Raw genomic sequence first — 27,875 nt, forward strand, 5'->3', positions numbered from 1 at the left:
CTCCCTAGGCTCCAAAGCACCAAGTATAAGTCCTCTGCCAAGGTCCATTAACATAAATTCTTCACTTTTAAGCAATTTACCTCTTTCTATTTCCATTTTAAACCAGTCATCTAAAGTTTAAACAGACTAACATTTCCCTTTTACGAATGAGTGCAAAGACAGCCTGGTCTACATAACAAGTTCCAAGACAGTCAGGGCTACAGAGAGAGAGAGAGAGAGAGAGAGAGAGAGAGAGAGAGAGAGAGAGAGAGAGAGAGAGAGAGAGAGAGAGAGAGAGAGAGAGAAACCCTGTCTCAAAAAATAATAATTACCAGTTCTTCTGGGCCACCTGCAGGGGCATAGAAGAGTTTGTACTGTCGAGGATTGCCCTCTGCATGGTCCCAGCGAACACTCAAGGTGCTGGTGGAAGGGTCATACACTCTCAAGTTCCTCACGGTATTCAGAGGTTCTGGAATAGACAGGAAGTACACTGTAGTGGTGCTCTAACCAGCAACTGTATCTGAAACACGGGTTAAGCAATATCTTCAACCCACCAAGAACATAGCAAATACCCTACAGATATTTGTTGAAGTAATTATTAAACAAATAAAAAATTTACACTTCTGTGGTATATGTGTCCCATCTATCCATAGCACATTATGGCTCTCTGAACTTTTCTTTTAATATTGGTAGATAATGACATCATTTGTTTACACAAATAAAGGCATTATTACAAGCAAGGACATGAAAAAGAACACCTGCCATCTTAAAAGATTTGTCTGTGCCTCATGGAGCATCATGGAAGAGCAGACAGAAAGACTGTAACAGACAGAGGGCCAAGAAGTCTTCAGAGAAACAGTCTCTCCTAAAAATAGCTGCATAAATGAGACCAGAATAGAATGGGGAACTTTTCATGGGTTTCTACCCCTAGACAAAGAACTACAGGCATATGCACACATGTAACAAACATAATAAAAAATAAATAAAAAGAGGCTATAGCCAGGCGTGGTGGTGTATGCTTTTAATCCCAGCACATAGGAAGCAGAGGCAGGCATATGTCTATGGGTTCGAGGCCAGCCTAATCTAAATGGTAATTTCCAGGACAACCAGGGTTATATAGATTGAATCTGTCTCAAAAAAAAAAAAAAAAAGAAAGAAGAAAAGGAAAAGGAAAGGACGGAAGAAGGAAGAGAGGAAAAGGAAGAGAGAGGCTTGATAGTAAGGAGATCATGGGAGGGGTTTGAGGTAAAGTGGCTGGGGGCGGGGGGACGGGGGTTAGAAGGAGGAAAGGGAACAAGAAGTGATGTAAATCTATTCCAATTAAAAATGTTTCCTCCGTGCTTGTAGAAAATGTGATTTCACTCCATAGCAATTGTTAAGAAGCTTCAGGGACTTTCACTTACTTGTCTTGCCCCTCCCGGTCATCCGGCCACCTTCACCGTCGGGATACTGGGAGGACACGGTGATGGTGTACGGAGTATCAGGCCTCAGTTTCTGCAGGACCACGCTGTTCTGCCGTCCCCCTACTGTGGTCTTGAGGAAAACACTCCTTGGTAAGCATCAGCCTTATACTTCCCAATTCACTAATTCATTAAACACAGCTCTTTCTCTGGAGGAATTATTTGAGACCCTTGCCAAGCTCAGGAACCATGTCCCACATTGAAGGCTTAAAATATACCTCATGGCATAATTTTAAGTGTAGAGTATGTGTCTCAAGTCCGGAACAGGATTCCGAGCTTTAAACTGGAGACCTCAAAAAGATATTTCAACTTGCTGGTCGCCAGCACTGCAAAAATTCCATCCAAAACACATTTCACAGAACTCTTCCCAAAAACAAGGCATTAATCATAAGTGAGCTACAAAGGGTCTTTAAGATACCAAAGGACTGCATGATTTTAGAGCCTCCACACCATTCAGTATTATTCTTGCTATTTTACAGATGTTTTTTATTTGCTTTAGAAACACATTAAAACGGTTCGGCAAAGGATCTGAAGTTCTTGGTGTTTTCCCCCAAACCCTGCCACTCCAACAGCATTAGCTGAGTAAACGACGTGACCTGACCCCTCGCCAAGCCACACTGAGGCAGGGGTTCCCAGTGAGCTCCATGATACCAGCCCTGAGGGCCAAAGCATCTCAATGTTCTCCAACTATAGAGTCTGAAGCTTTTAATTCATTACCGAAGGCCCTCTTACTATCTTGTTGAAAGAAAATTTGTATGATTTGTTAACAGTCTACTGAATTTACATGTTTTTGCCTTTGAAATTAAAATCACGTGAAAATGGCACCAAAAAACGGCACGCTGCCCACAGTGAGTGCTCATGAAAATGGCTGGTTGTATTAGCACTAACAGATGTTTCCAAGTTAGCACCCATCGACTCCAATGAGCTGGGTTCCAAACGGAGAAAAAAAGATCTCCAGGAATCACTGTAGCCATCTTCAACATGAAGAAATGAGCTGCAGTGGCCCATTTCAAACCGTCTAAACTCGGGGGCTGTGGGAGAGAGGTCAGAACCAGTCGAAGCTGTGTTTGTGAAACTTCCATACATAACAGTTTGATAGGACTTATTTAGGAGAGCTAATGTTATAAGGAAGGAAGTGGGTGTCTACTTATATCTCCCATCCAACTTTCCAAAAGAAGCACAGAGTTGGTGACTTGTTGCATTGATTATTTCCTAGACTGGCATTCAAATAGGATTGGATCATTTGTGGTCCAGCTAAGTTCATTTGTCAGGTGAGAGCAGTGGCCTTTACTACATACATTTGTCCACTGCCAACCTCAAACTTGCTAAGCTTCTAAACCAGTGTGAGAGATAGACCCATTTGCTAGAACTCTGCACATCTAATATTAAATTTTTTAAACTTTGTCTCTCTAAGAGGTTATATAAGAAAATATAAGCCTTGCCCTGTCCCCCACCCCCACCAAAAAAAAAGCTGGAATCCTAGACACAGGGCTAAATTAAACAAAGAGAAAAGACAAAGACTGTATTATATAAGGAAGGCTAGGATGGTAAAGATGACAGCTGAGCTCCTAGTGCTTTCTCAAGGACCTCCATATGGTAAATATTTTTCATTAGATCAGTGGACTTCTAGATCTAGAAAAACCAGATCTGGTGTAATCAGAACTAGTGACAATCTAAACAGACTCAAGAACTCTCTGGGTATCATCATGCTGGCTGGCCTCATGACGTGAGGGCACTTTCTATGAAGAACAACTCTCAGGTCCCACCAGAGCACCTGTGCATCTCCATCATGCACTCCAGACAAAGGGCCAACTAGGTTCAAGTGTTTCTACACAATAGAGGAAACCCTACACTCCCTAGCACAGCAAATACTGCCAACCCTTACTCCAGGGAGATAGCTAAAGAGCAGCAGGCGAAACGTAGCCAACTTGCATAGTTTACAAAATGACTTACCGTCTGTTCGTTGCCTTCTCCTGTTGAAGGCTGATACGTGATTCTGTATCTCTGCACACGGCCACTAGCAGGATCCCACTTAACCGTCAAGCTGTTAGATGTGGCATTGTACACCTGAAGGTTCCGTGGACCACTTTTTGGAGCTAAAAGAAGATTGTTGAAGACATATGAAGTACAGAGAACAATTCCTCCTTCTGCTAGAAAACAAAAACTGTATAGTTGCTGAGGAAATCAAGAGTGTTATGGGCCAGTTGGTTTAGAATTAAATTTAAACCAATAACAAGGTCACTGAATATTAAATGGTTATTTGGTATGGATTGAATGTCTTAGTTCCCCCAAAACTTTGTCCTCTTGTAAAGCGAAGCCCTGACACTCAGTTCAATAGGATTTGCAAATGGGGCTTTTAACGATGATGTCATTTAAAAAAAGATGATGTCATGAAACTGGGTACCTCAGGAGAGATGAGTCTTTATGATAGGAGGCGTGAGGGAGAGAGAGCTCATTTTCTGTCTGCCATGTAATAAGGCAATGAGAAGATGAATGCAGGCCTGCACCCAAGAACATAACTGGCTATGATTATATCTTAATCCTGGAATCCCTGTTCTCCAGACTTTTGTGTGTGTGTGTGTGTGTGTGTGTGTGTGTGTGTGTGTGTGTGTGTGTGTGTGGTATTAGAGGTTAAAAGTAATGCTTTCAAGTGCTAGGCATCTGTTCTTTTGTTGTCTTATCTGTTTATTCATTTACTTAGAGTGGAGCACTCAGCTGCCACAGCTTATACGTGGCGCTCAGAGGACAGTTTGGAGGACTCAATTCTCTCCTTCCACTCTGTGGATGCTGGTGCTTGAACTAAGGCTGTCTGGCTTGGTGGCAAGATGACCAGATGACTCATCTTGACCACCGTGTTTTTTTGTTTTGTTTTGTTTTGTTTTTTTGTTTTTTTACTTGTGAGTCAGGGTCTCACTAAATTGACTACATTGGCCCTGAACTCATGATCATCTTTCTCAGCATCCCAAGCAACTGGGATTATAAGCCCACAGCACAAAATCTGGCTTCAATTCTCCAGAATTATAGGCATGTATATGTTTGCTACTTGTGCCATCCAGTCTAATATTTGTGTGTGTGTGTGTGGAAGCACAAGCTGACTCATACACTCTTCAATGAGTGGCAGAAAAAGCAAGTGTCCCAAGAAAGGCTGGTTTTGAAGGAGCAAACCTTACTATTATAATGCAGAAAAACCTGTTCATGATGGATTTTGTGGCATTATTGGTTAATGTTCACCTTGTACATTCAGACAATTCAATGGGTTAACATCTTACCTTGGGTTGTTAAGGGTATCAAACGCACTAAAAGAAAATAGAATATGTACAAACATCAGTGACGCAGCTGTAGCTCTGTTTCTTAACATTTCATTTCAAACTCTCGAGATACTCTTGGAAAGTTAAACACCTACGTGTGCGCTCAGTGCCACTCAGGTCATCACTCTCAGACTCGTCGGGGTAGATGGCAGTAATGGACACTTCATACTGAGTGTTGGGGTTCAGATTTTCAAACAGCAAGGTGTTCTCATCTCCATTTAAGATGGTCTTAGGTAAAGAGGAAAAACCGTATGCACACCAAATTAATGATACATTTATATCATGCATACCCAAATGACATTGTGCTGACATCTTTCGGTAAATGTTCTTTTGTGTCATGACAGGACATGAGCTTAAAGCCACTTGCCAAAAACAATTGTTATCCATAACAGAATGTAGTCCTTTGAATAAGAAATGTCTCCCCATCAGATCAGGCATTTCAATACTCAGTACTCAGTCAATTGTGCTATTTGGAGAGGCCATGGGAAGCTTCGGCCTCGCTGGGGGAAGTCCAGCACTAGAGGTCAGCTTAAAGAGCATACAGCCTTGTCCCACTTCTAATGCACTTCCAGCTTGCATTTGGGGCTGTGATCCCTCAGCTTCCTACTCAGGCTGCCATGTCTACCTGCTGCCATGCCTCCTCGCCATAATGGACCTTTCTCCCCCTGGAATCTTTAATCAGCTCTTCCTTCCATAGGTTGCCTTGGCCATGGTCTTTTATCACAGCAACAGAGTGTAACTGATACACAGAAGTAATGTATCTTTTAGCCATGCTTCCCTATAACCAAATGGAGGGAGACCGAGACAGCAGGGAGAGGCAGAGAGAGCTAGCATTACCTCCATCTTATCTGGACTTCTAACAGGTGCCCAGGTTATTCTGTAGAGAGACACATCTGAAGCTCCATGCTCCCAAGTTCCCCTGAAACTCTCCGGTGTTACTTCAGTAAACTGTAGGTTTGTTGGGGCTGGAACAGGCCCTATCATAGAAAAGGCAAGGACATGTGTTTCCATGGGAATTGCAAACTACATTTAATATAATTAAAATGCTTTACTTTAAAGGGCATGGGAAAGTGACAAAATATATAACATAGAAGGAACTGTTTTACCAGTTAATCACATTTTAAAAATAACACAGGGCAAGCAGTGCTTGGTTATTAATGCATTTGTTACTGAAGAATATGAAGTGCACAGGTCTACTAAAGTGACGACCATTCTAAAGTGCTGTTTGGTGACACTCTTGCATCGTCCCAGTGTTTCCCAAACTTTCTGTGTCGCCACTACTTTGAGGATCTACTGTAGCAGGAATATACAAAGCGCAAACTGTGACATGCAGCTGGACAGCTCATGAGCCTCATCCAGTCCGTCAGTAACCCCAGAGACCCAAGGGTTCCCATTAAGGAGTATTGCATCTTAAAAAACAGTACAACGGATGCCGTCGAAACGCAGTTAGTCATTGAGAGATATATTTTTTAAATGAATATTCCAGTTAATTGGAAAAATCTAGAAGACGTGGTGGATATAATCTACCAAAAAATAAACCAGAGAAGATAAACAGCTTAAACAAGTCTATAAGCAACAATATTGAAACCATAATTAAAAAAAAAATAGTAAGTAGTCTCATTTTGTTGGGAAGAGTATTTATGTGCAGGAAGGCAGGTCCTGTAGGAGGGGGAGAGAAGAGGTGGAGGGTGGATATGATCAAAGTAGATTGTACTCATCTATGAAAGTCTCAAAGAATTTTTTAAAAATGCTTTACATAAAAAACATTCTAGGCTGGGCATGGTGGAACACCTTTAATTCCAATGCTGGGGAGGCAGAGGCAAGCAGATATCTGTGAGTTCTAGGAGAGCCTAGTCAACATAACAATGTCCAGGCCAACTAGGGATTTATAGGGAGACCCTGTCTCAAAAACAAATTGCAGGCCCAGATGTATTCATTGCTGACTTTCATCAGACCAAAAAAAAAGATAAAAAACCATAACTCTAACTGCAATTATTTTCAAAATACTCCATTTGAAAGAAAAAAAGAAAGAAAGAAGATAAATGCTACCAAACAGTTTTAACAAAGTTAGTATTACCCTGATGCCAAAACTAAATAAATTAAAAAATAAAAAAATTATAGCTCAATCCTTCTGGTGCAAAAGTTATCAATAAAATACTTGAAAACAAATCCAAAAACATATCCAAAAGATCGTCAACCATGATTAAGTTGCCCTTATCCCAGGTAGCCAAGGATGTGAAAGATCTCTAAAAGGAAAACTCTGAAAGAAAAAAATACTAGAACATGAAAATATCTCTCATATTCATGCATTCAAAGGATTAACATTGAGAAAATGGCTATCTTGCCAAAAATAATCTAAAAATTGTATTGAGTGTCATTCAGGCTTCCAGTGTCAGCCTTCATAGAAATAGAAAAAAATTTAAATACCCACTTAACAAAAGCAATCCTGAACAAAAAGAACAAAACTAGAAATATTGTCATATAGGGTTTCAAACTACACCACAGAGCAATAGTACCAAGAACAGCATGGCACTGACACCAAAAGGCAGACACATAGTTCAGTGGGATAGGAGCAAGATATAAACATATGCATTTGATTTTTGACAAAAAAAAAAATCAAAAATATACACTCAAGAAAAGACAATGCACTCAACAAATAGTGTTAAATAAACTAGAGTATAAATAAATAAAATAGAGAAAACACTTCAAAATATTAAGCATAGACTAGAACTTTCTGAATAGGATTCTAGTCACTCAGGAAGTAATGCCAACAATTGACAAAGGAGACCTCATGAAATCTAAAAACCAAAACTTTGCACAGCAGAAATACCTGCCACCACTCCTGAACTCTCCTCATCAGTCATGTCTCTGTCTCCTGGTAATCAAAACTGACTCTACCTGAGTATACACCAATGCATCCGAAGCGTGTTCTAGTAATGAGTAAAAGGGACCATGGATGTGGAGTGCTACTACTTCCACAGTACAAATCAAAACCACTCAACTACTAAGGATGCCCTTCACATCAACCTAAAATGTAAAACCTTAGCTTTTGGAAGCATGCATTCAAAGTGTTCATCTCATTGCTGAATTATCTATTTCCTGACTTTAAATATTAGCTTTTGAGAGTATGCATTGAAAAAGTATTGATCTCATTCCTGATTTATCCATTCTTGACTTTCCTTTCTTTATTTATGTCTGTTGCATATGCACAGCTGTCAAGTCCCCTCACAGCATCATCTTCATCTCTATTTATGCTCTTTAACAGATAAGAGCTAACAGCCAGAAGACAACTAAAACGGCTAAAAGATTTCACATCACAAAAGAGGGAGAGAGAAGTGCGTGCCTGCACTATGGACTGGCTTGTAATATTGACTGCTGAGTTTGGGTGTGGGTTAGGAGCTATCCTTCTTATTGTATCAGAGGCCCAGAAAGCTATTTTAGATTCTCTAGACATGTACTATCCTGTGGAAGCCAATAACTACATGTCAATATTGAGAACTGAACTAAGAAGTGTTGTGAATACAAATATAAAAACTATTTACAGGAAATGTGAAATGCCTTACTATAATTATGCTGAAACATTGAAACAATATATTTTATCATGTATCATTATTTTGGTTTAAATAAAATCATTTGTTAATTTTATGTATCACTTTATCTTTTTAGTGCAGATGTTAGAGATTTTTAAATTACATATGAGGCTCCTATTGTTAGTGTGTGATACCGCTGGCTCTCAGAGTTCATTTCAATCCATACTGTGATCAAGTTATTATAAATTGAGCACCTGGTTAGATCATTACATGCTTAGCACTGAGTTAAGTAATTAAATCCCAGGAGCTAGAAATACAAAATAAAATTTTCTGCTGTCATTAGGAAGGAACCAGGGGAATCAAGAAACTGACTAGGATAGGAACCGCAGCCATGATAACTAAGTTAAACACTAAGAAATGCCAAAGCAACGAGAACCTGACATGCATGGAAGCTAGGACAGAACAGAACAGGAAGAAGGGTGCCAGCAGGTTGTCCTGTGTCTCTCTCAGAGGCCACCTCTCCTCTTCTGGAGTCTGACTTGATCACATTCGGAGTCCCACTCGCTTGATCTTCCTTTCAAGACCCTGGCACTTACCACTAATCGTTTATATTGACAACTAAAGTGTGAACTGCTGAAGGGAAAGAGGCTTGTACTTACTATCTGTCCAGATAGCATTTTACATTTAAAAAAATAAGAAGAAGAAGAAGAGAAAGTAATCTTCAAACCCTAGAGTCATCAAATGCTGGCCAAAGAGCATTCAGAGATGAAATGTCCCATTAAATAGAGATTTGCAAGCTCATTTGATATTTCCTACATGTCCATAAAACAGGGCACAACTCACGGGTTGTCTCATGAGCAGTCGCCGGGGGTGATTCGCCCTCGTCGTACACTGCAGAAACACTCACTGTGTGCGGGGTCTGAGAGGAGAGGTCTTTGAGGGTGATGCTGGCCCTCGATCTATCTACTTCCACCTGTAACAGGAAGAAAGCGTTTGTTCTGGCCGCTCTCTGCTCTCTGCTGCTTACTAGAGCTCCCAGCACAAGAACGCAAGAATCATGACGTGAAAAAAGCAGGATTTTCTAATTGCATAAGCATCCAGAAAAGGGGAACAACTTTTTTAAAATATGTTTTATTAATTTATTCATATTACATATCAGTTGTTATCCCATCCCTTGTATCATTCCATTCCTCCCTCCCTCCCATTTTCCCCTTACTCCCCTCCCCTATGACTGTGACTGAGGGGGACCTCCTCCCCCTGTATATGCTCATAGGGTATCAAGTCTCTTCTTGGTAGCCTGCTGTCCTTCCTCTGAGTGCCACCAGGCCTCCCCATCCAGGGGACATGGTCAAATATGAGGCGCCAGAGTTCGTGAGCAAGGGGAACAACTTAAATGCCTCCAAAGGAGGGAAATGTATGTCCTGGAGCTAGCATAATGACCTGATTTTCAGGCAGGTGGCGACTGCCTGTGGCTTCAGGCAACCAAACTGGTTTTTGTCTTCCTCTTTTAAAATCGTTGTCTTATTATTTTCAGAAATGATCTTTTATACATATCTCATTTGTTGTGGGTAAGAACCCTGTGAGACCCACTGGCCATTAAATCCATTTGAGATGGAAACCAAAAAAAAAAAAAATTAATATGTGCAGACTTATAAAATATCTTTTGTACAGTACTTAAGTGACAAATATATACAAAGGAGTGAAAGGTTGGTCTCAAAAATGCCTCTAGAATTCTGGCATTAAAATTCCCTCAAGAACACCTAATTTTTTACCTACAAAATACTTTGAAGATATTGAAAGATCAATTCTCAAATTCATATGGAGAAATAAAAAACCCAGAATAGCAAAAACAATCCTATACAACAAAAGATCCTCTGGAGGAATCTCCATACCTGATCTCAAGCTGTACTACAGAGCAACAGTAATTAAAACAGCACGGTACTGGCAAAGCAATAGACTGGTGGATCAATGGAACCGAATCGAAGACCCAGAGATGAATCCACACACATTTGCTCACTTGATTTTTGACAAAGAAGCCAAATCTATTCAATGGAAAAAGGATAGCATCTTCAACAAATGGTGCTGGTCTAACTGGATGTCTACATGTAGAAAAATGCAATTAGACCCTTATTTGTCACCATGCACAAAACTCAAGTCCAAGTGGATTAAAGACCTCAACTTAAAACCAGAGACATTAATTCAGTTAGAGGAAAAGTGGGAAGAGCCTGGGACACATAGGCACAGGAAACAACTTCCTGAACAGTACACCAACAGCCCAGGCCTTAATGTCGACAATTAATAAATGGGACCTCATGAGGCTGAGAAGCTTCTGTAAGGCAGGAGACACTGTCAAGAGAACAAAGCAACAGCCTACAGACTGGGAAAAGATCTTCACCAACCCTTCATCTGACAAAGGTTTAATATCCAAAATATATAAAGAACTCAAGAAATTAAACACCACAAAACCAAACAACCCAGTTGCGAAATGGGGCTTGGAACTTAACAGAGAATTCTCAACAGAGGAATATCAAATGGCTGAGAAACACTTAAAGAAATGCTCGTCCTCGTTAGTCATCAGAGAAATGCAAATCAAAACAACACTGAGATTCCATCTTACACCTATCAGAATGGCTAAGATCAAAAACTCAAATGACACCACATGTTGGCGAGGATGTGGAGAGAGAGGAACACTCCTTCATTGCTGGTGGGAATGCAAACTAGTACAACCACTTTGGAAAGCTATCTGGCGCTTTCTCAGAAAAATGGGAATAGGGCTTCCTCAAGACCCAGCTATCCCACTCCTTGGAATATACCCAGAAAAGGCCCTACCACACAACAGGGACATATGCTCAACCATGTTCATAGCTGCTCTATACATAATAGCCAGAACATGGAAACAGCCTAAGTGTCCCTCAGTAGAAGAATGGACTAAGAAACTGTGGTATATTTACACGATGGAACACTACTCAGCTATTAAAAACGAGGAATTCCCGAAATTTGTGGACAAATGGATTGATCTAGAAATTATCATAATGAGTGAGTACACCCAGGAGCAAAAAGAGACAAACGGTATATACTCACTTATATCAAAACACTAGTCCAAGGGATACGTACCATGAAAATCTTTACTTACCAAGAAAATGGGTCAGAGGAGAGGATATCCGATTGAGACTTTAGGCAAGAGTAGCATGGAAGAAAGAGGAAATTGTAGGACCCACAGGGTCCTGGAAACCTACAAGAAGAACTTTATGACAGGCAGATCTGGATCCTGGGGTCCTCCTCAAACTAAGACACCAGCCAAGGAGAATATAGGCAGTAAGCTTCGAACCCCTACCAAGACCTAGCCGACGAACATGATACTCTCCACCATTGAGTGGAGAGTGAGATCTGACTCTCACACGAACTCTGGTGCCCCTTTTCTGACCATGTCCCCCAGATGGGGAGACCTGGTGGCACTCAGAGGAAGGTTAGCTAGTTACCAAGAAGAGACTTGATATTCTGAGAGCATATATAGGGGGAGGAGGTCTCCCTCAATCACAGACATAGGGGAGGGGAGAAGGGGAGAAATGGGAGGGAGGGAAGAATGGGAGGAAACAGGGGAAGGGCTAACAATCGAGATGTAATATGAATAAATTAATTTTAAAAATCTAAAAAAAATAAATAAATAAAAAATAAAAATAAAGTCTGTGTTATCAAATATTGAAAAAAAAAAAAGAACACCTAATTTTTAAATCTATCCTCCTAAGAAGCCACTTCATTTTTCACCCATTTGAATCACATTACAATATAAAAAAGCTGTACACCCAATATCACATCAAAAAGATCAATCCAAAGGGCACAGCCCCACAACAGTCTGGTCCTCCTTTCTCCCTAACCTCCAAGCTGTCCCATCTTATTTTTATATAACACATTGCCTTCTTTTTTCCAACATCTTCTCACCACCTTATATTTTTAGAACATCTGGGAGTTTTATTCATTCATAGACTAGAGAGTACCATATAAGGAAAATAGATGGGAAGGAAATACCACATGGATTCTATAATTCTTTATCTACTGAGGGATGGTGTTTTTGAGATTGAAATCACACAGCAGAACATTTCCAAACTAAATCTAACACAGTCCAACATCTTACTGATTTTTTAAAAAATGTTTTAATGGCCCAAGTTCTCTGCTTTCATTTTTAAAAAGTGACAAATATTCAAAACACACTATAATCTACCCTTAGATAAGGTTATTTTGTTAAGCCTCACAGGAAAACAACTATTTCGATATCCTGTCCCATTTCCAACCTACCTCCTTGAACTCCTCTTCTGGAGTTTTATACCTGATGATGTATTTACGAACTTTTCCAAGCACAGGTTCCCAGATGACGTTCATGGTGCTATGCGTCACGTCTCTGAGCTTCACATTTTGAGGTCTAGGTAAGGGTACTGAAGAAACACAAGACATTAGACACAGATGTGGAGCCTCCATCATGGAGCCTGCAGCATCCACACAAGCTTTCAGGAAGATGCTTGGCGAAGATTTAAAGGTGTGCAGCTAAATGATTTTTGTTTGTTCGTTTATCTGTTTGCTGTTTTTCAAGTCAAGGTTTCTCTGTGTAGCCCTGGCTGTCCTGGACCTCACTCTGTAGACAAGGCTGGACTCAGGGATCCACTTTCCTCTGCCTCCTCAGTTGTGGGATTAAAGGTGTGCGTCACCATGCCCAGCTTGATTTTCAAACAGAAATATCACTTTTACCAGACAAGGTTGCTTTATTCTCTAGAAAGCCTTTTAGAAACAGGATATGTGCTTTTATTGCACTGCTGACTTCTTGTTTGCGTGATAATCTCCAAGTTTAGTTAAATTACTTGCTGCTAAGCCACAATGAATCATAATTCACCATAAATGATATGTCATTAGACATTTATGTGTCTTCAGATACTTAAATAAGTTAATGCTGAAAATGAGCTCTATCAAGGTGTGCTTCCTAAAGGATGTTATAGGGAGCTCTCTTGATCACCTTTCAGAACTTGACAGTGAGACGCTTCGCCTGAAGACAGCATATACCTGTGTCATAGAACACAGAGAAATCAAGCTGGTACTGACCTGGTGACTGCATTCCTATTGATTAGCTTTCGTGGCACTGGAAGGGGTTATCTACACTACCACAGGGGGGGAGTAATCAACATTCTTACACAGCTGAGAACCTGGAAGGCTACCATACTGACCTGCCTGGTGAGATATGCTCACTGATAAAATAATGGCACAAATGTCATGGGAGTAACTAATCCCTTTCTGATTTGACTTAAGACCTACTTCACAAGATGAAATACATAACTATCACCAACTTTATCCAAAACAACAACATGACTGTGCAGGTCAGAGGCCATAGAGAAGAGCTTACTGCTATTACTCTTATAAACAAATATAATACCAAATCAACTCACAAATTACAATTTACAAATTACAAATCACAAATCACAAATCACAATTCACAAATTAAAGCATCTCTCATGCACTAGCAGAGAAGATTCCTGCTGAGGTGAATGGTGATTAACACAGAGGCCATGACTGGTTAAAGTGTAAGGAATAAGAGATGCAAGGGTTTGGCCCTAACTAGGACATCTGTATCACAACTCAAAGCTCAGAAATAAGTTCAGGATGAGAGGGCAGAAGTATTTTAGAGCTTGACACAGTAGGCAACTAGATGGCAACAGCATTCTCTAAACCCAACAGGGTGATTGCACATATGAACTCCCGGGAATTGTGACAGCATGCATAAGACCTATGCCAGTTCAAGGCAGAAAAAAAAAGGTCCAGCACGGAGATTGGATGTGGGCATGAAGACCCATCCCTGTTGAATAGCCAATGGCAACTGATACCTTCTGGGAGAGAGTGTGTGGGTTTTCTTTAAGTGTGTGGATCCTGCTAATATGAACCTGCCTCATTGGTTACACATATGCCCAAGAGCATACGGGCAGCACAAATTAGACTCAATGGGCTTAAAATGAGAAACAGAACACAAAATTGGCAGAGTAGGGAAGGGAGGTAGATCTGGGAAATATTGTATAAATATGACCAAAATACATGCTTAAAATTCTCAAGTAACACAAATAACATTATAAGAGATGCTACATAAAAATGTCTATGAGAGTAAAAACAAAAAATGAGTCACTAAGCTTGTAAGGACAGTTTTATTTGCCTAAACAGTTGGAGAAAAAAAACTAAATGAAAAAAAAATGTACCAAATAAAACAAAAGATTACCTTTCGAAAAAGAAACTGATAATGGACAGGGGAAATATTTCTTTGTTTTGTTTTGTTTTTTGAGAAAGAGTCTTTCTGCATAGCCCTGGCTGTCCTGAAACTCATTGTGTAGACCAGGATAGTCTCTGAACACAGAGAAATCTGCCTAACTCTGCCTTCTAAGTGTTGGGATTAAAGTTATTCACCGTTATCCTTTTACTTATTTAATTAATTATTTTTCTCTTGCTAGGATGGATGTACCTTCTCCTAGTTGCCCACTGTGCCATGCCTCTTCCTTCATTTCAACTCTGCAGGTCTCTCTTCCTACATCCCTATTTCTAGCACCATCCTTGTGCCCCATCCTCCGGTCTTTGCTTTACTTTTGTTTCTTTGCAGCTGCACCTTTCTCTCATCTCCTTCTCTCCACTCCTATAGTCTAGAACCATTCTTAAATCCCTGGTCCAATTTGTTTGTCATCTCACAGCGAAGCTTCGGTCCTCTGTTCCAGGTTCCTCAAAACATGTGTTTCCAATCTGAACTGAATCCCACCCTCTCAAGTGCCACTGCCCATATCCACAAGCCCACAGGCCCTGCTTAACATCTAACGTATAAATATGATAAATCTTTACACGTAAATAAGGTGATTCTGGTGGGTCCTTTCTTTTCTCTGCCACATGATGCCTATGCTGCTTCGACGTGTTTTTTCACCCTTGAAGTTCCTTCTTTAACTTCCTTAGAAGGGCAGACTAAGCAGCACTGAATTTAAGCCATATATCCATCATAAAAATCTCTACTTCTCCAAGCAGAAAACAAAGTACGCTTCTCAAAGAATGGAACCTTTTTAAACCTCGGGGAAATAAACCTCCTCATCCCAAGACACTGAACAATGCACACAAAGACTGCAGACCAAGAGGAAGCGCCCTGCACACTACTCTGCATCATCAGTGCCTCGTCCCCAACACCAAGCCTGATGCTGGGATGTAACGCATGATCAATGTACTGTGGGACCGAGTGGACTGATGAACTGACATACTTGAAATGAGCATTTACGTAAGTGCCAGTTTCCACCTCAACAAGAACTCAAAATGTTTGAATTTAACCATAAATATCCTTCTCCAAACTAGCCATACAATAGGCCTGGTCTCATGCATCCTTCGTACTATATTTCGGGTACTATTGGGCTGGAGAAGTGGCTCAGCAGTTAAGAGCACTGAGTGTTCCTTTAGGAGGACCCAGGTTCAATTCCTAGCATCCACATGGCAGTTCAAAACTGTCCATAACTCCAGTTCCAGGGGAGCTATGGCACCAGGCATGCGCCTATACATACATACATATGCATGTGTGTGTGTGTGTGTGTATGCATGCACGAAAATACCTATACACATAAAATAAATAAGTCATTTAAAAATACATTATTATTTCATGATTATGCCTTGAATAGCACATTACCAAGAGCAACCTAAAACTCCACTGATTATAAGATATGTCTCAATATAAGGTTCATTAAACAGGAAAAAAGAAATAGATAAATTAGATGGATAGATAGATAGATAGATAGATAGACAAAGAGAGAGATAGACTGATTGTTGATTGATGCTGACATAACATGGTCTTAGAAAATATTCTACTTGGAGAGAGAAAGAAGAAAGGTGGTAAGAGGACAAATACAAAGAAAGTACGTTATGTACATATATGGAATGCCAAAATTATGCCCATTATTTCATACACTGACTGAAAAGGAAAGATTAAAAACTATAATTATGCACTAATTGTCAAACTATCACCAACATCATGTGGAAGCACTCCAACAAATATTAAGTTTACGGCAATAAGAAAGGAAAGAAAGCCAACATCTTACAGGTGACTCCTCGAGCTTTGGCTGGTTCACTAGTAAGGTCGTGCAGGACAGCCTGGACGGTGACCTCATACTCCGTGTTAGGAAGGAGACCAGTCAGCTGCACGTCATTCACTGCTGGCCCCACACGCATCTGCACATGGAAATGCCACAGGGAAATAAGACATTTGAGTCAAATGCTGCCACTTACTGGGAGGTGCAGAAGAAGCCTGCTTGTAACAGGCTTCAGTAAGTAGAACACAGGTTTTATATTCAAATATAAGGACAGCATTTTTTTTTCTTTTATGTCAAAATTTTTAAGGTGTTACAGGTCACAAATCTTATTTATCTTTTTTTTTTTTTTTTTTTTGGTTTAACATTATAAATTGATTCTTAGATACTGCAGTATAATACAACTTTAAACCTATAAAGTCTAAGAAGAGCCAAGTGATTAAGAAACAGACATCTCTCACCTCTTTGGGTTTTGTTGCTTCTGGAGCTCTTGCAGGTTGGTGTGATACAGTGTAGCCAGTAGCTCCTCCCACAGGCTGCCATTGCACATGCATAGTGGTAGGGCCAACATCATAAATGTTCAGACTAACTACAGGGACTGGAACTATGAAAACACGAAAGAAGACATCAGTTAAATCTCTCCAAACAAATGTTTCCTATATAATATATATGCTAAATAGGGAATATGTTGCTTGAGAAATTAATGAGCTACTATAGCTCTCTACGCTCATAAAAACCCAAAGTCAGTGTTAATTGTACTTCATTCTCTGGGATGCACATTCCAACTATTAAATAGAGGGAGAAGCTCAAAGTTCAGATTACAAATGGCATTCCACTGCAACCATATGAAAGCCAAAGTAGATAAACGTTCTAAGACTTTAATCTCTTTTTCTGGAACATCACTAAGCTAACTCTGTTTATTCTTTAGTCATAGAACTTCAGAGAGAAGTTACCAACACATTATTTCATTTCGTTCTTTAAGGGAAAAAAAAAAAGATACTTAAGATGTAAGTTTCACATATCAGTGACTGGAACACAGAGGATTTGTCAAAGGCTGGCAAAAATCTCACATATGCCATCACCTCTCTGTCTCGGAAATAGAATAATGGGGCTACGGATGTCCTTGCTGCTGCTTCTCGTCTGACTTACGGGTTTTCTCTGTGCCCTTCAGAGGCTCGCTGTACTCATCTTCAACCACAGAGTACACGTTCACCACATACTCAGTCTCAGGCTTTAGATCTCTCAGCACTGTGCTGGTTTCTAGTCGACTCACATAAAACTGAAAGGGAAAATAAAAAGAGAAACAGTCAACTCCGTTCTTTTAGGAAGACCTCCGAACAGCCACCTGCGGGATGTTTAGAAGGTATCCCATGAGGAGGCTTTGCCTTTTATCTTGAGAAATTACTACATTACAGAGAGATCTCGGATGATAATTTATGTCTCCAGCTAGCATATCCATGTTTGTAAAACTAGTCAAATTTGTCATCTTTTAAAAAAGTTTCCCTTGCCAACTTTATGAGACTAGTCCAAAGTTATGAATCAATTAATTTGTTTGAAAAAAAATCTCACTGATGTTCTGCTGTACTGAGAAACCATTAAGAACATTTTTACAAAGCTATTTCCCTTCAGTGAAGTCCAGACAGAAGAGCCTGTCTTGAGAGAAACAGAGAGTTCCATTCTTCATCATCTTTTGTCTCTCGCCCAGCATTTTCCTCTGAGCTCTAATGAGGAGCACCCAATCTCAGCATAAGGAAGGAGTCTTAAGTGTGATCTGCTCACCTCCTGGCGTTTCCCTCCGGAGACAGGGTAGTATTCCACCTTGTACCTGTCCACACTGTCAGAAGGGGGTGTCCAGCTCACTCTAAAAGAACGGTGAGTTCTCTCTGAAATAACCAAGTTAGATGGTGCTTCCAAGTCACCTGTGGTTGGAGATAAAGAGTACACACTCTCATTTCTGTAGCAAGATGATCAAATAGGAAATTAGATTGAGACACGACTGGTCTACATAGAAGTTTTTATAGACTCCTCTCTCTCTCTCTCTCTCTCTCTCTCTCTCTTTATTTAATTAATTTATTCAGATTACAACGCAATTGTTATCCCATCACTTGTATCCTCCTGTCCCTCCCTCCCTCCTGCTTTCACCCTATTCCCTTAATGAATCTGTACAGCGGCCTATTGCCATTGACCTCTCTGAACAAGTGGTCAGAGGGTTCCTTAGTCTCAGAAGATTCAAAATAGAGTTTATTGTCCTCTAATCATAAGCTCCTGGTCTTTACGAAACCACTAGCTAAAATGTCACCTAGACTCAAAACCTCTGAGTCATCTCCAGCACCCACTCCTCTCTCAACCCCTTCCACATCATCAGTAGAAGGGACCTAAGACCAGACAAGTCAACTTTTCTGTGGTCTGAGGTTAGACCAAGTACACTACCCTGTTACTATTTCTATACATGTTGTGTTCTGTGAAGATAACACCAGCCGTTTATCTATGTGGAGTTTTCTTAGAACACTTCTCACATGCTTAAACCTAAATAGATAACAAGAAAATCTAATTATTTCCCACTCAAAAATGAATGAAAAATCAAATATTAATATTTTAATATCTGGATATAGCCATTTAAAATAGCCTGTGGTTCTGCTTTCTGTGGGTAGATATGAGTTAAATAATTAACACATAACAGTACCTAGAAAACAACAATAAAAATGTACATGATAAATACAGTAAGACCAGCAGCAAGATGCTGCAAATAACAATTCAAAGAGAAAGGAGTTACTCCTGTGAGTCCATAAGCATGACAAATCATTTTCATATAAGCTCCCTTGAGCTTCTTTGTAAGCCCAAATTGGGAGGAGTATGTCTACTCTTAGCAGCCTAACCTTTATTGTAGTTGGGTCAAAGTCAAGCTTGCAAAATTATCAAGTAGTTTCACTGTCTGGGAAACTTCAATGAATGCAACTATTACATAGTTGATAAAAAATAAAAAAAAAACAGATAAAAGATGTTTTCATCTCCTCTCAAAGTGCACTCCAACTGAATAAAAAAGACAATTCTCTCAGCTAGCCCAAAGCCAGAAGCCTACAAATTCTGGCTGGCCAGCTGGTCTATTTCTTCAGGGAAAAGGTCAGTCTGTTGTTCAAAATTCAAAAGAGAAAATCTGCAAGAGTTTGGAGACAGACGTTCAAGAAGGAACATGAAAAATAAAATGTGGATGTAACCAAGGACACGAAGCCTTGTGAAGCATTTCTGCCACACTGTTTACTGAATTTATCCTGCTTCCTTGAAACTGCTGTAAGCTAATGACACACTGTTTCTACACAATCCACGCGTTTAAAAGAAGTGCTCTCATACTCTGAGGAGCATGGATTCATGGATTTATCATTAGGTTTCAATGTCCTATCATATGGGCAGAGATATTAACCATTCTGTGCCCTCCCCGGTCACCACAAACCCAGCACTGAAATTCTAAACCATAATCCCTTTCCATGACTACCTCATTCAAAGTACCACAATGGCATCTCTAACCATCTGCCCCTAACTAGGTAACTTCTCTAGATGGATGTCTTCTTGTGATTTCGAAAGGTCTGAACTTTAAGATTGAAATTTCTCCCTCAAATTCAGGGCTTAGCAGTATAGATCATCAGCCCTGACAATATACAGCTGAGGAAAGGAAACAGTCAGAAGATGCCAAATTTGTCAGCTTCCAAGCTGGAGCCATCTGGGTGGCATAGCACTTAAGTGAAGCCTCCCCACACCTGGACAGATCTGTGCTGGAATGGCATGCCCTCAGCTCTCTCGCCCTTTCTTGTCTCCCCCCACTTTTATGTGCATTAGCTAAGCCATATAACCCAGATAAATCCTTAAATACGCTAGAAGCCATTTTCTCATTTGGTGCCATCCCCACCCCGAAACATCATTTTTAAATGAACTGAAGCTGTGACCTTTAACTAGGAAATTCCTCAAAGCAGACATTCAGTACCAATAAAGACAATTCTGCAAAAGTCTGGAACCGCTGCTACTATTTGTATGAGGTTAAATTCATTCTAAATTTCCAAGAACCAAAGTAAAGTAATGGAGGGTAGTTTCACCATAATATTCCTATATGAAAAGAAAGGAACTTTCACATGTAGCAAGGGCCAAATTTTATAATTATTTTTCCCAAAATCTTCAATTGTTTACCGTGTACAGATATTGTAAATCACAGTGTTGTATTTAGTCACTACAGCTCCTGGCATCCAGAAGGCAGAAGCCTCTAATGCCACTGAGCATTTCAGAAGGAGGTCCGCACCCAGATATGCCAGCACCCGGCTAAGCTTACCAGGGCCCTTGACACTGTTACACAAGTTGATGGTGAGGTCATCCACGATCTTGGATAATGACTCAAAATCTGCCACATTGTATGCATGGATGTCATCTGGGTCAGTAGCAATCATCTTTAACTCAACTTCATCAGCATTCTTAATACCTTAGAAAACAGTTAAGTACAAATTGAAAACACCTTTCAGGAAAATTTAATGGAATGAAGCAAGTACTTCAGGCCTTTTTTTTTTTTTTCATAAGTGTTCCACCACTGTGTTTATATTGGCGTGCACGCGCGCGCGCGCGCGTGTGTGTGTGTGTGTGTGTGTGTGTGTGTGTGTGTGTGTGTGTGTGTGCAGGTGCCAACAGAGGGCTTTAGATACCCTGGTAGTTGTGAGCCACCCAATATGCATGATGGGAATGGGACTCAGGCATTCTGCAGATGCAGTACCATTCATTCTTAACTGCTGGGCCATCTCTCCCTTCCCAGTAGTATTTTTAAATATAAAAATTCACTTTATTGCAATGAATGCACAAAAGCATGACAGCACTATATTTTCTCTAGATACACGTAGTACCTTTCCTTAATTCTAGGACTACTTTTTGTAGGCAAATAAACCCTATTATGTAATTTTAATGCCATCATTTCAAAGCATGAATGTTCGTTTGGGAGTTTTCAATTCCTCCCTCACTAGACTTTTGCTTGGAAGGGTCAAGAATTCTACCATCTGTTGGTTTGAGTGAGAATGGTAATTCAATATATATATATTGGGCTTTTCAAGACAGGGTCTCTCTGTGTTAGCCTTGGCCGTCCTGGACTCTCTTTGTAGACCAGGCCGACCAATATTTTTTAACTACAGAAAAAGTCTTCAACGTGCCTACCGCCCCAGGGCATCACTATCTTCGCCAGTGCTTACCAATAGCAAAAAGCTCCACGCCTTCATCCTTGAGTTTCTTGGATGGAGCCTCTACGTCATCTTGTGATTTTCCATCGGTAATGAGAACTCCAATTTTGCGAGCACGAGGCCTCATGCCAGCTTGGGTCTTGAAGTTCTGTTGGCGAATGAAATTCAAAGCCATGCCTAGTGGGATTTTTAAAAGACAGCCAGTCACATCATTTTCCAGCTACCTGCGTAACCAAAAAGCATATGCCTAGACCACACCCAAGCACCGTGACTCACCTGTGAGGGTATTTCCTCCTTTGTACGGTAAGTTAGCCACAGCCTGTAATAAACTCTTCTTGTCTCTGTGAGCATTTAACTGCCACTCGGTTCTGGGGTCTCCACTGTACTGAGCGAGGGCTAAAGTAAGAGCACGGACGTTAGGGTGTCTAGTAGATTGCAAGTAAACTGTCAAAGGTCTTCAGTATTGTCAGGACCTACCAATCTGTACTCTCTTGGGACCAATTTCAAAGACTTCCACGATACGAGAAATGAAGTTTCTCACGGTTCTAAAATTTGTGCGACCAATGCTCCAGGACCCATCCACCAGGAGCACGATGTCTGCTTCGGCTCTGGTGAGACATTCCATCCCTGACACGGCAATGGCAAAGACAGGACAATAAGAAGCACATAGTTGGCAGGTTGCTCCCCATGCAGCCTCTGCCACCCGAGTTGTCTATTTCAACACTGAAGCTAGGCTTAATAATTTAAAGACACAGCTACAATTTATTAACCTAAAATAACATTTATGAGAATCATTTTCTCCAAATGTCATTATTTCCTGACCAGAACCATGGAACCTAGAGATTGTAGTTAAACCAGGATAGTCAGTTTGAAAGGCTCACATGATCAATACATAAAATAACAAGTGAGAGAGTGCAATAGCTACATAACAATAAATATTAATAATTTGAATAAGATTTGAATGAGATATAAGATAAAGTGTTGCATTCTTCATTATTTAAGACATTAGCAAATAAGTATAAGATCGTCTAAATAAAAAAAAAAAAAGATGGACTAAATGTGTAAATATAATTGATTCTAGTGAGCCAAAGATATCCTTTATAATAATTAAGCTACCAGGTAACTATTACATGTTATGAAGGATTGGACACATGATTCTTGAAATCAGACTTTTATGGAGTAAAGACATATTTTGAAAACCTGAAACACTGTTACATTATTTCATTGTTAACTATTTAACTTTTCGCCCACTATAGATAAAAATTAGGTAAATTTAGACAGCAAAGTTTGCGCATTTAAAGAATTGAGGAAGAAGGAAGACAATTCGGAAAAGTATGCAGAGAAACACACAAATTGAGAGCTGTCGAGACAACAAACACAAACACATATACAAAGCTAAGGTGCTCTGAGAAGAGAAAATAATCCCAATATCCTCAGTGACAAGCTACAAAATAAAAAATATAAGTCAGTTAATATCATTATAAGAGAAACAATAAAATAATGCAAAATATCAAAATTTGACACATTTTTATCCATCTTTAACTTTTAAATGCTCTTTTTTCTAGAAGCTTGTGCCCTGGCTATAAACTGTCCCATTTATTGCAATGTTACCAGATCATCTTTATATTGTTTTTTAAATGACAGAAAATTAAGTAATGCCCCACACACTACCAATTACAAACATGCCGTCTGTGTATTATTTTTCTCAAAATCGAAGACTCCCAAGGACTCTTCTATGACCTACATCATAAAAGCCTTCTCTGGCTTTGCTAAGACCTACTGGGTTTAGTAATTTTTAGAAGTAAAATCTCCCTCCTACTCTCACCTTCAATTCTACTCAGTGCTGGCTTTGCTTAGATTGAGGCTGGAATTATGGCAAGGGACAGAACACCTAAAGGGCTTGTGCTAGCATTGTGTGTCCAAGTCTTTACATATAAAGCCTTCTTTCTCAGGCCAGATAAGCCGTCAACATAAAGCATATATAATTTTTTTTTTAGCAAAAGAAAATTGTATCACTAAAAAAAAAAAAAAAAAAAAAACAGAAAGTGTAACTACCAATGTCACACTTATTAAAAACTCGTTTTAAAATAATACATTGTTTAATTAGTGAAAAACGGAAAAAGAGAAACCAGAAACAAGCCTAGCTGGATATTTGAAGCAATTTTTACAAACATAAAATAGTATAGTATGTGGATTGTTTAAACTATAGTGAAAAGTTATAATTACTTGTCATTGTTTAATAAGTTAACACTTCACATTTGAGACAGATTCATAATACTATTTTCCCATGGAAATATAACAAAGTTTCTTTTTTATTAATTTATTCAGGTTACACCTCAGTCGTTATCCCCTCACTTTTATCCTCCTGTTCCTCCCTCCCTCTCGCACCCTATTCCCCTCCCCTAGGCCTATGACAGAAGGGAACTTCCTCCCCCACCAAATGGTCACAGCCTATCAAGGCTCATCTTGGTAGCCTGCCTATACTTTCTCTGAGTTCCACCAGGCCTCCCCACCAAGGGGAGGTGGTCAAATATGGGGCATCAGAGTTCATAACTCAATTTCTTACCAGAAGATAAAAATGGTGTCACAGTTGTGTCCGAAAGGGTTGTCATTTCCTGCCCAACGAGAGGCAAACTTTCTCCTCCATCAAACATTCCAAAAACATTGACTCTATAGGTGGTACCTGCCCTGAAAAAGTGATACGCAGAGTGGGTATGCATGGACCACAGCACCAAAGGAGCAGGTTGGTATTGTTAAAGACACTCTTCAGTAACAAACTTTCACCCAGAGAAACTTAAAATGTTCAGTATTGTGAAAGAAGAAAAACAGTTGCCATCACATTCCAGCTTGCTGGTGAGGAATCCCAGGAAACTAGCCACCTAGCATTCCAGGGAGGTCTGAGCATTTACAGCACCATCTCTGGGCTGGCGTCGCCGCCAGAGCAGCATCCCCAGCGATGCCCCTCAGTGTGGGGAAGAACAAGCTGCCTTGCTTCTGCTTCTTCCAAGGAGCAGACTTTAAGATGATTGAAAAATTATCTGTGTCTGTAAGATGACCTAAGACCGTCTCAGCACTGGGCACTGTGAAACATTGACCTCACCAAGTTTCACCCTACCTACTCAAGTGATAATTGACAGCAAAGATTATACAGGTTTCAACACAACTGAATGAACTGTTGGACAATGTACAGTAGCCAATTGGTTCCGCTGGATGAATGTGGAGAGCTGTTCAAACTCACACTCCCTTGTTTTCCAACTCACTGTCTAGCACTAGACCTTTAATCAACCCGAAGTTGTTTTGCCAGCTGGCCACAAGCACAGACTCTGGTCTTTGAGCTCCAGTATGCATGCTCACTGCAGAGACTCCCACACTGGCGCAGGGGTGGGGAGGAGGGCGTCTCAGAATGAGCCACCTGGCCACACATCTTCACATAACTGCAATTGCTGTGAAACTATGTGATATGGACATGTCAAAATCCAGGTATTCTTTTTTTTAAAGTCATCCCTGACCACTTAATAACAAAAAGTATCTAGAAAAGTAAAACTATCTGTCCAGGTTTAATTCTTTGCTGGTTCTTTGTGCAAAACCTAACTTACATAGGTGATACAGTATTTAGCACAAATATAGTTCATTCCTACCTAAGCTCCTCCAAGACAACGGTGTTGTCATATGGTCCAAGGACCAACTCCCCAAGTCTTCTGTCATCACCAGTAGGGTGGAATGTGACTTTGTATCCTTTCACTTCCCCAGGGGCAGGCTCCCAAGTCACCCTGAAACTTGACATTGTTGGGTCAGAAGTTTTGAGGTTTCTTGGTGATTTAAATCGAGAGGCTGTAAAAAACAAAACAAAACAAAACAAAACAAAATAAGAGGTTTTTTAAAAAATATTATCAGTTAGATAGGCTTGGTGTTTTGTATTAGCCTGCACAAAAATATATATGTTTAAGATGGGGTCAAGTTGGGCTGGAGAGATAGCTCAGAGGTTAAGAGCGCTGCCTGTTCTTCCAAAGGTCCTGAGTTCAATTCCCGGCAACCACATGGTGGTTCACCACCATCCATAATTAGATCTGGTGCCATCTTCTGGCATGAAGGCACACATGGGGGTACTGTACAAATAATAAATAAATCTTAAAAAAAAAAAAAAAAAGAGGGGTCAAGTCCAGTAGGACAAAATGTCAGGTTCAATAAAAAGCCCTGAGAAATTGAATGCTGCCTGAGCAGGTACACAAGTCTCACAATTCAAGTGAGTTTTAGATTGATACACTAGCAGGTAGAGTCATTTTACAAGGATCTAGATTTGTAAAATAGTTAACATACTAATTAGACTTCCCAACTAAGAAGCATAACTTAATTTATTACACATTTAAAATGTTTGCATATGTGGTGTTGGGTAAATTCCCTATCACTCAGCTACAACCCCTAGCCCTAAATTCAATTTAAAATGTCTGCAAATAAAATACACTACAGTCTTTTTTTTTTTTTTGAAATGCATCATACTTTCTTCTCCAAAGGCATCCCTGATGTCATTGTTGCTGCATACCTGTTGTTCCTGATCCTTGTCTGAGCTTTCCTTCTCCTGTCTTGTAGATTGGGAGGACTGTGATGTCATATGTGGTCTGGGGTTGAAGTCTCTTCAGCACTGTTGAGGTGACTGTGGGTGGCACCTTAGCCACCATTTGCCTCCCTCCTCCTTGAGGGCGATACACAACCCGGTAGTTGACCACTTTCCCTGGCGCCGGTTTCCAAGTAACTCTCATTGTGTGTTCTGTTTCTTCATCCACTTTTAAGACTTTGGAATCTTGGGATACTGTGAAATAAAAAAAATTAATGTATAGCATGTTAAAAAGAAAACATGTAACAAGAAGCTCCGGATCCCTAAGTGTGGAAACAGATGTCTTGCTTAGCGTTGTGGTCTCCTGGGTTCATGGTGGCGTGTGAGCCTGACCCTAGCATGGCCTCAGTAGGACGCTTTTGCTTTATCCAGTTAATACTAAAAAATAAGTTCATATTGCAGGGATTTCCTATTTGCATTCTAGAGACTTTACTAAAAAAAAAAATCAATCTCCAAAGATGTGGTTTTAATTTTTATTGCATTTTATTTATTTAAAAAAAATTTTTTAGTAATGATGTCACAAGGAATACAAATGATCAAAAACAGAGAACTAAAAATTTTATTCAGGACTTATCAGAAGCTAGAATCTATAAATGACTGGCCAGAGTTAGTATGATTGGCACTAACCTCATTGCCATGTGTGTGTGTAAGACTGTGAACACAAAATAGGCAATTGTAAGACATAAAAACATCTCAACGGCTAGCAAAAGAAAGCATGCACATCAAGCATCTTAGAAAACGCTGTGTATCAATATCTATCTACTGCATAGCTAATATCATTATTAAACTAGCTCTTTTACTAATATTTCACTGTTACAAATAACTGTCAGAAACAGATCACCTAATATCTTCAAACAACCAATGTCTCCCTTCTTACAAATAATGAGTTTGTACACAGGATCATATAATTCAGTGCAAGCTTTATGTTTGGTTTTGGTTTTGGTTTTGAATTTTTCGAGGCAAGGTTTCCCTGTGTGGCCTTGGCCGTCTTGAGCTTGCATTGTAGACCCAGCCAGCCTCAAACTCACAGAGAACCCTCTGCTTCTGCTTCCCTGAGTGCTGGGATTACAAGCATCCATCACCATGCCCGGCTCAATACAATATTCTTAAGACTCGAAAACTCACAAGTACTTTTAGAAGGCACTAAAGCTGAAGGAAACAAAACCAACTGTCTTTCCTGGTTTTCAAAGAAATTTTTACGCCCAAATAAATAACAGCCATAATGTAACAGCTTTTTAACGAAGAGAATAAAAGCCTTGTTAAAAGAGCTTTAGCCAATGCACATTGCTTGTCTAAAAAGCACTAGCCATCCCTGGGATGTTAGGAACAGACTCAGGCTGGCTCTGTGGTTGGCCATTTTATTGCTGTAGTGTTTCTATGCAGCAACCCAGGCAGGTGGGATCCAAATGGAGCCCTGCGATTTCCCTTAACTGACAAAGAGGGAGGGAGTCCACATCAGCCAGAAAACCCACAGACGGAGCACTGCAGTAAAGAGCGTGCCACAAACTGAATGCTCTGAAAATACACATAAGATCTCCTTTGAGTCCCCCAACCCAATATAAATCAGGGCATGTGTGTGACCACAACCAGGGAAGGCTCCACCCAAAACAAACAGAACAACTTCTGAGGTGTATATATGTAGCCAGAAAGGTTCTCCCAGCCAGAAGGTCAGACCTCAGAATTGTGGCCATATGTAGAGTGTACAGTCGGTGA

At 40.1% G+C, this 27,875-nt stretch overlaps 1 protein-coding gene across 1 annotated transcript in view; it reads right to left on the minus strand.

The window, feature by feature from the left end:
- The window catches only part of Col12a1 (collagen type XII alpha 1 chain), a 112,684-nt gene that overhangs the window by 46,076 nt on the left and 38,733 nt on the right, over positions 1 to 27,875 (minus strand). Inside the window, exons 15-33 of the mRNA XM_051140003.1 lie at positions 26,091 to 26,357; positions 25,189 to 25,381; positions 24,117 to 24,238; positions 22,028 to 22,177; positions 21,827 to 21,946; positions 21,563 to 21,727; positions 20,665 to 20,811; positions 18,129 to 18,268; positions 17,499 to 17,628; positions 16,811 to 16,953; positions 16,362 to 16,491; positions 12,571 to 12,707; positions 9,121 to 9,250; positions 5,585 to 5,724; positions 4,843 to 4,975; positions 4,709 to 4,735; positions 3,393 to 3,535; positions 1,383 to 1,512; positions 312 to 448 (exon numbers count right to left, since the gene is read on the minus strand). Coding sequence (XP_050995960.1) covers positions 312 to 448; positions 1,383 to 1,512; positions 3,393 to 3,535; positions 4,709 to 4,735; positions 4,843 to 4,975; positions 5,585 to 5,724; positions 9,121 to 9,250; positions 12,571 to 12,707; positions 16,362 to 16,491; positions 16,811 to 16,953; positions 17,499 to 17,628; positions 18,129 to 18,268; positions 20,665 to 20,811; positions 21,563 to 21,727; positions 21,827 to 21,946; positions 22,028 to 22,177; positions 24,117 to 24,238; positions 25,189 to 25,381; positions 26,091 to 26,357 — 2,684 coding nt within the window. The remainder of the gene's footprint in view (positions 1 to 311; positions 449 to 1,382; positions 1,513 to 3,392; positions 3,536 to 4,708; positions 4,736 to 4,842; positions 4,976 to 5,584; positions 5,725 to 9,120; positions 9,251 to 12,570; positions 12,708 to 16,361; positions 16,492 to 16,810; positions 16,954 to 17,498; positions 17,629 to 18,128; positions 18,269 to 20,664; positions 20,812 to 21,562; positions 21,728 to 21,826; positions 21,947 to 22,027; positions 22,178 to 24,116; positions 24,239 to 25,188; positions 25,382 to 26,090; positions 26,358 to 27,875) is intronic.

The sequence above is a fragment of the Acomys russatus genome, chromosome 32, assembly GCF_903995435.1.
Source record: "Acomys russatus chromosome 32, mAcoRus1.1, whole genome shotgun sequence".
Taxonomy (NCBI): domain Eukaryota; kingdom Metazoa; phylum Chordata; class Mammalia; order Rodentia; family Muridae; genus Acomys; species Acomys russatus.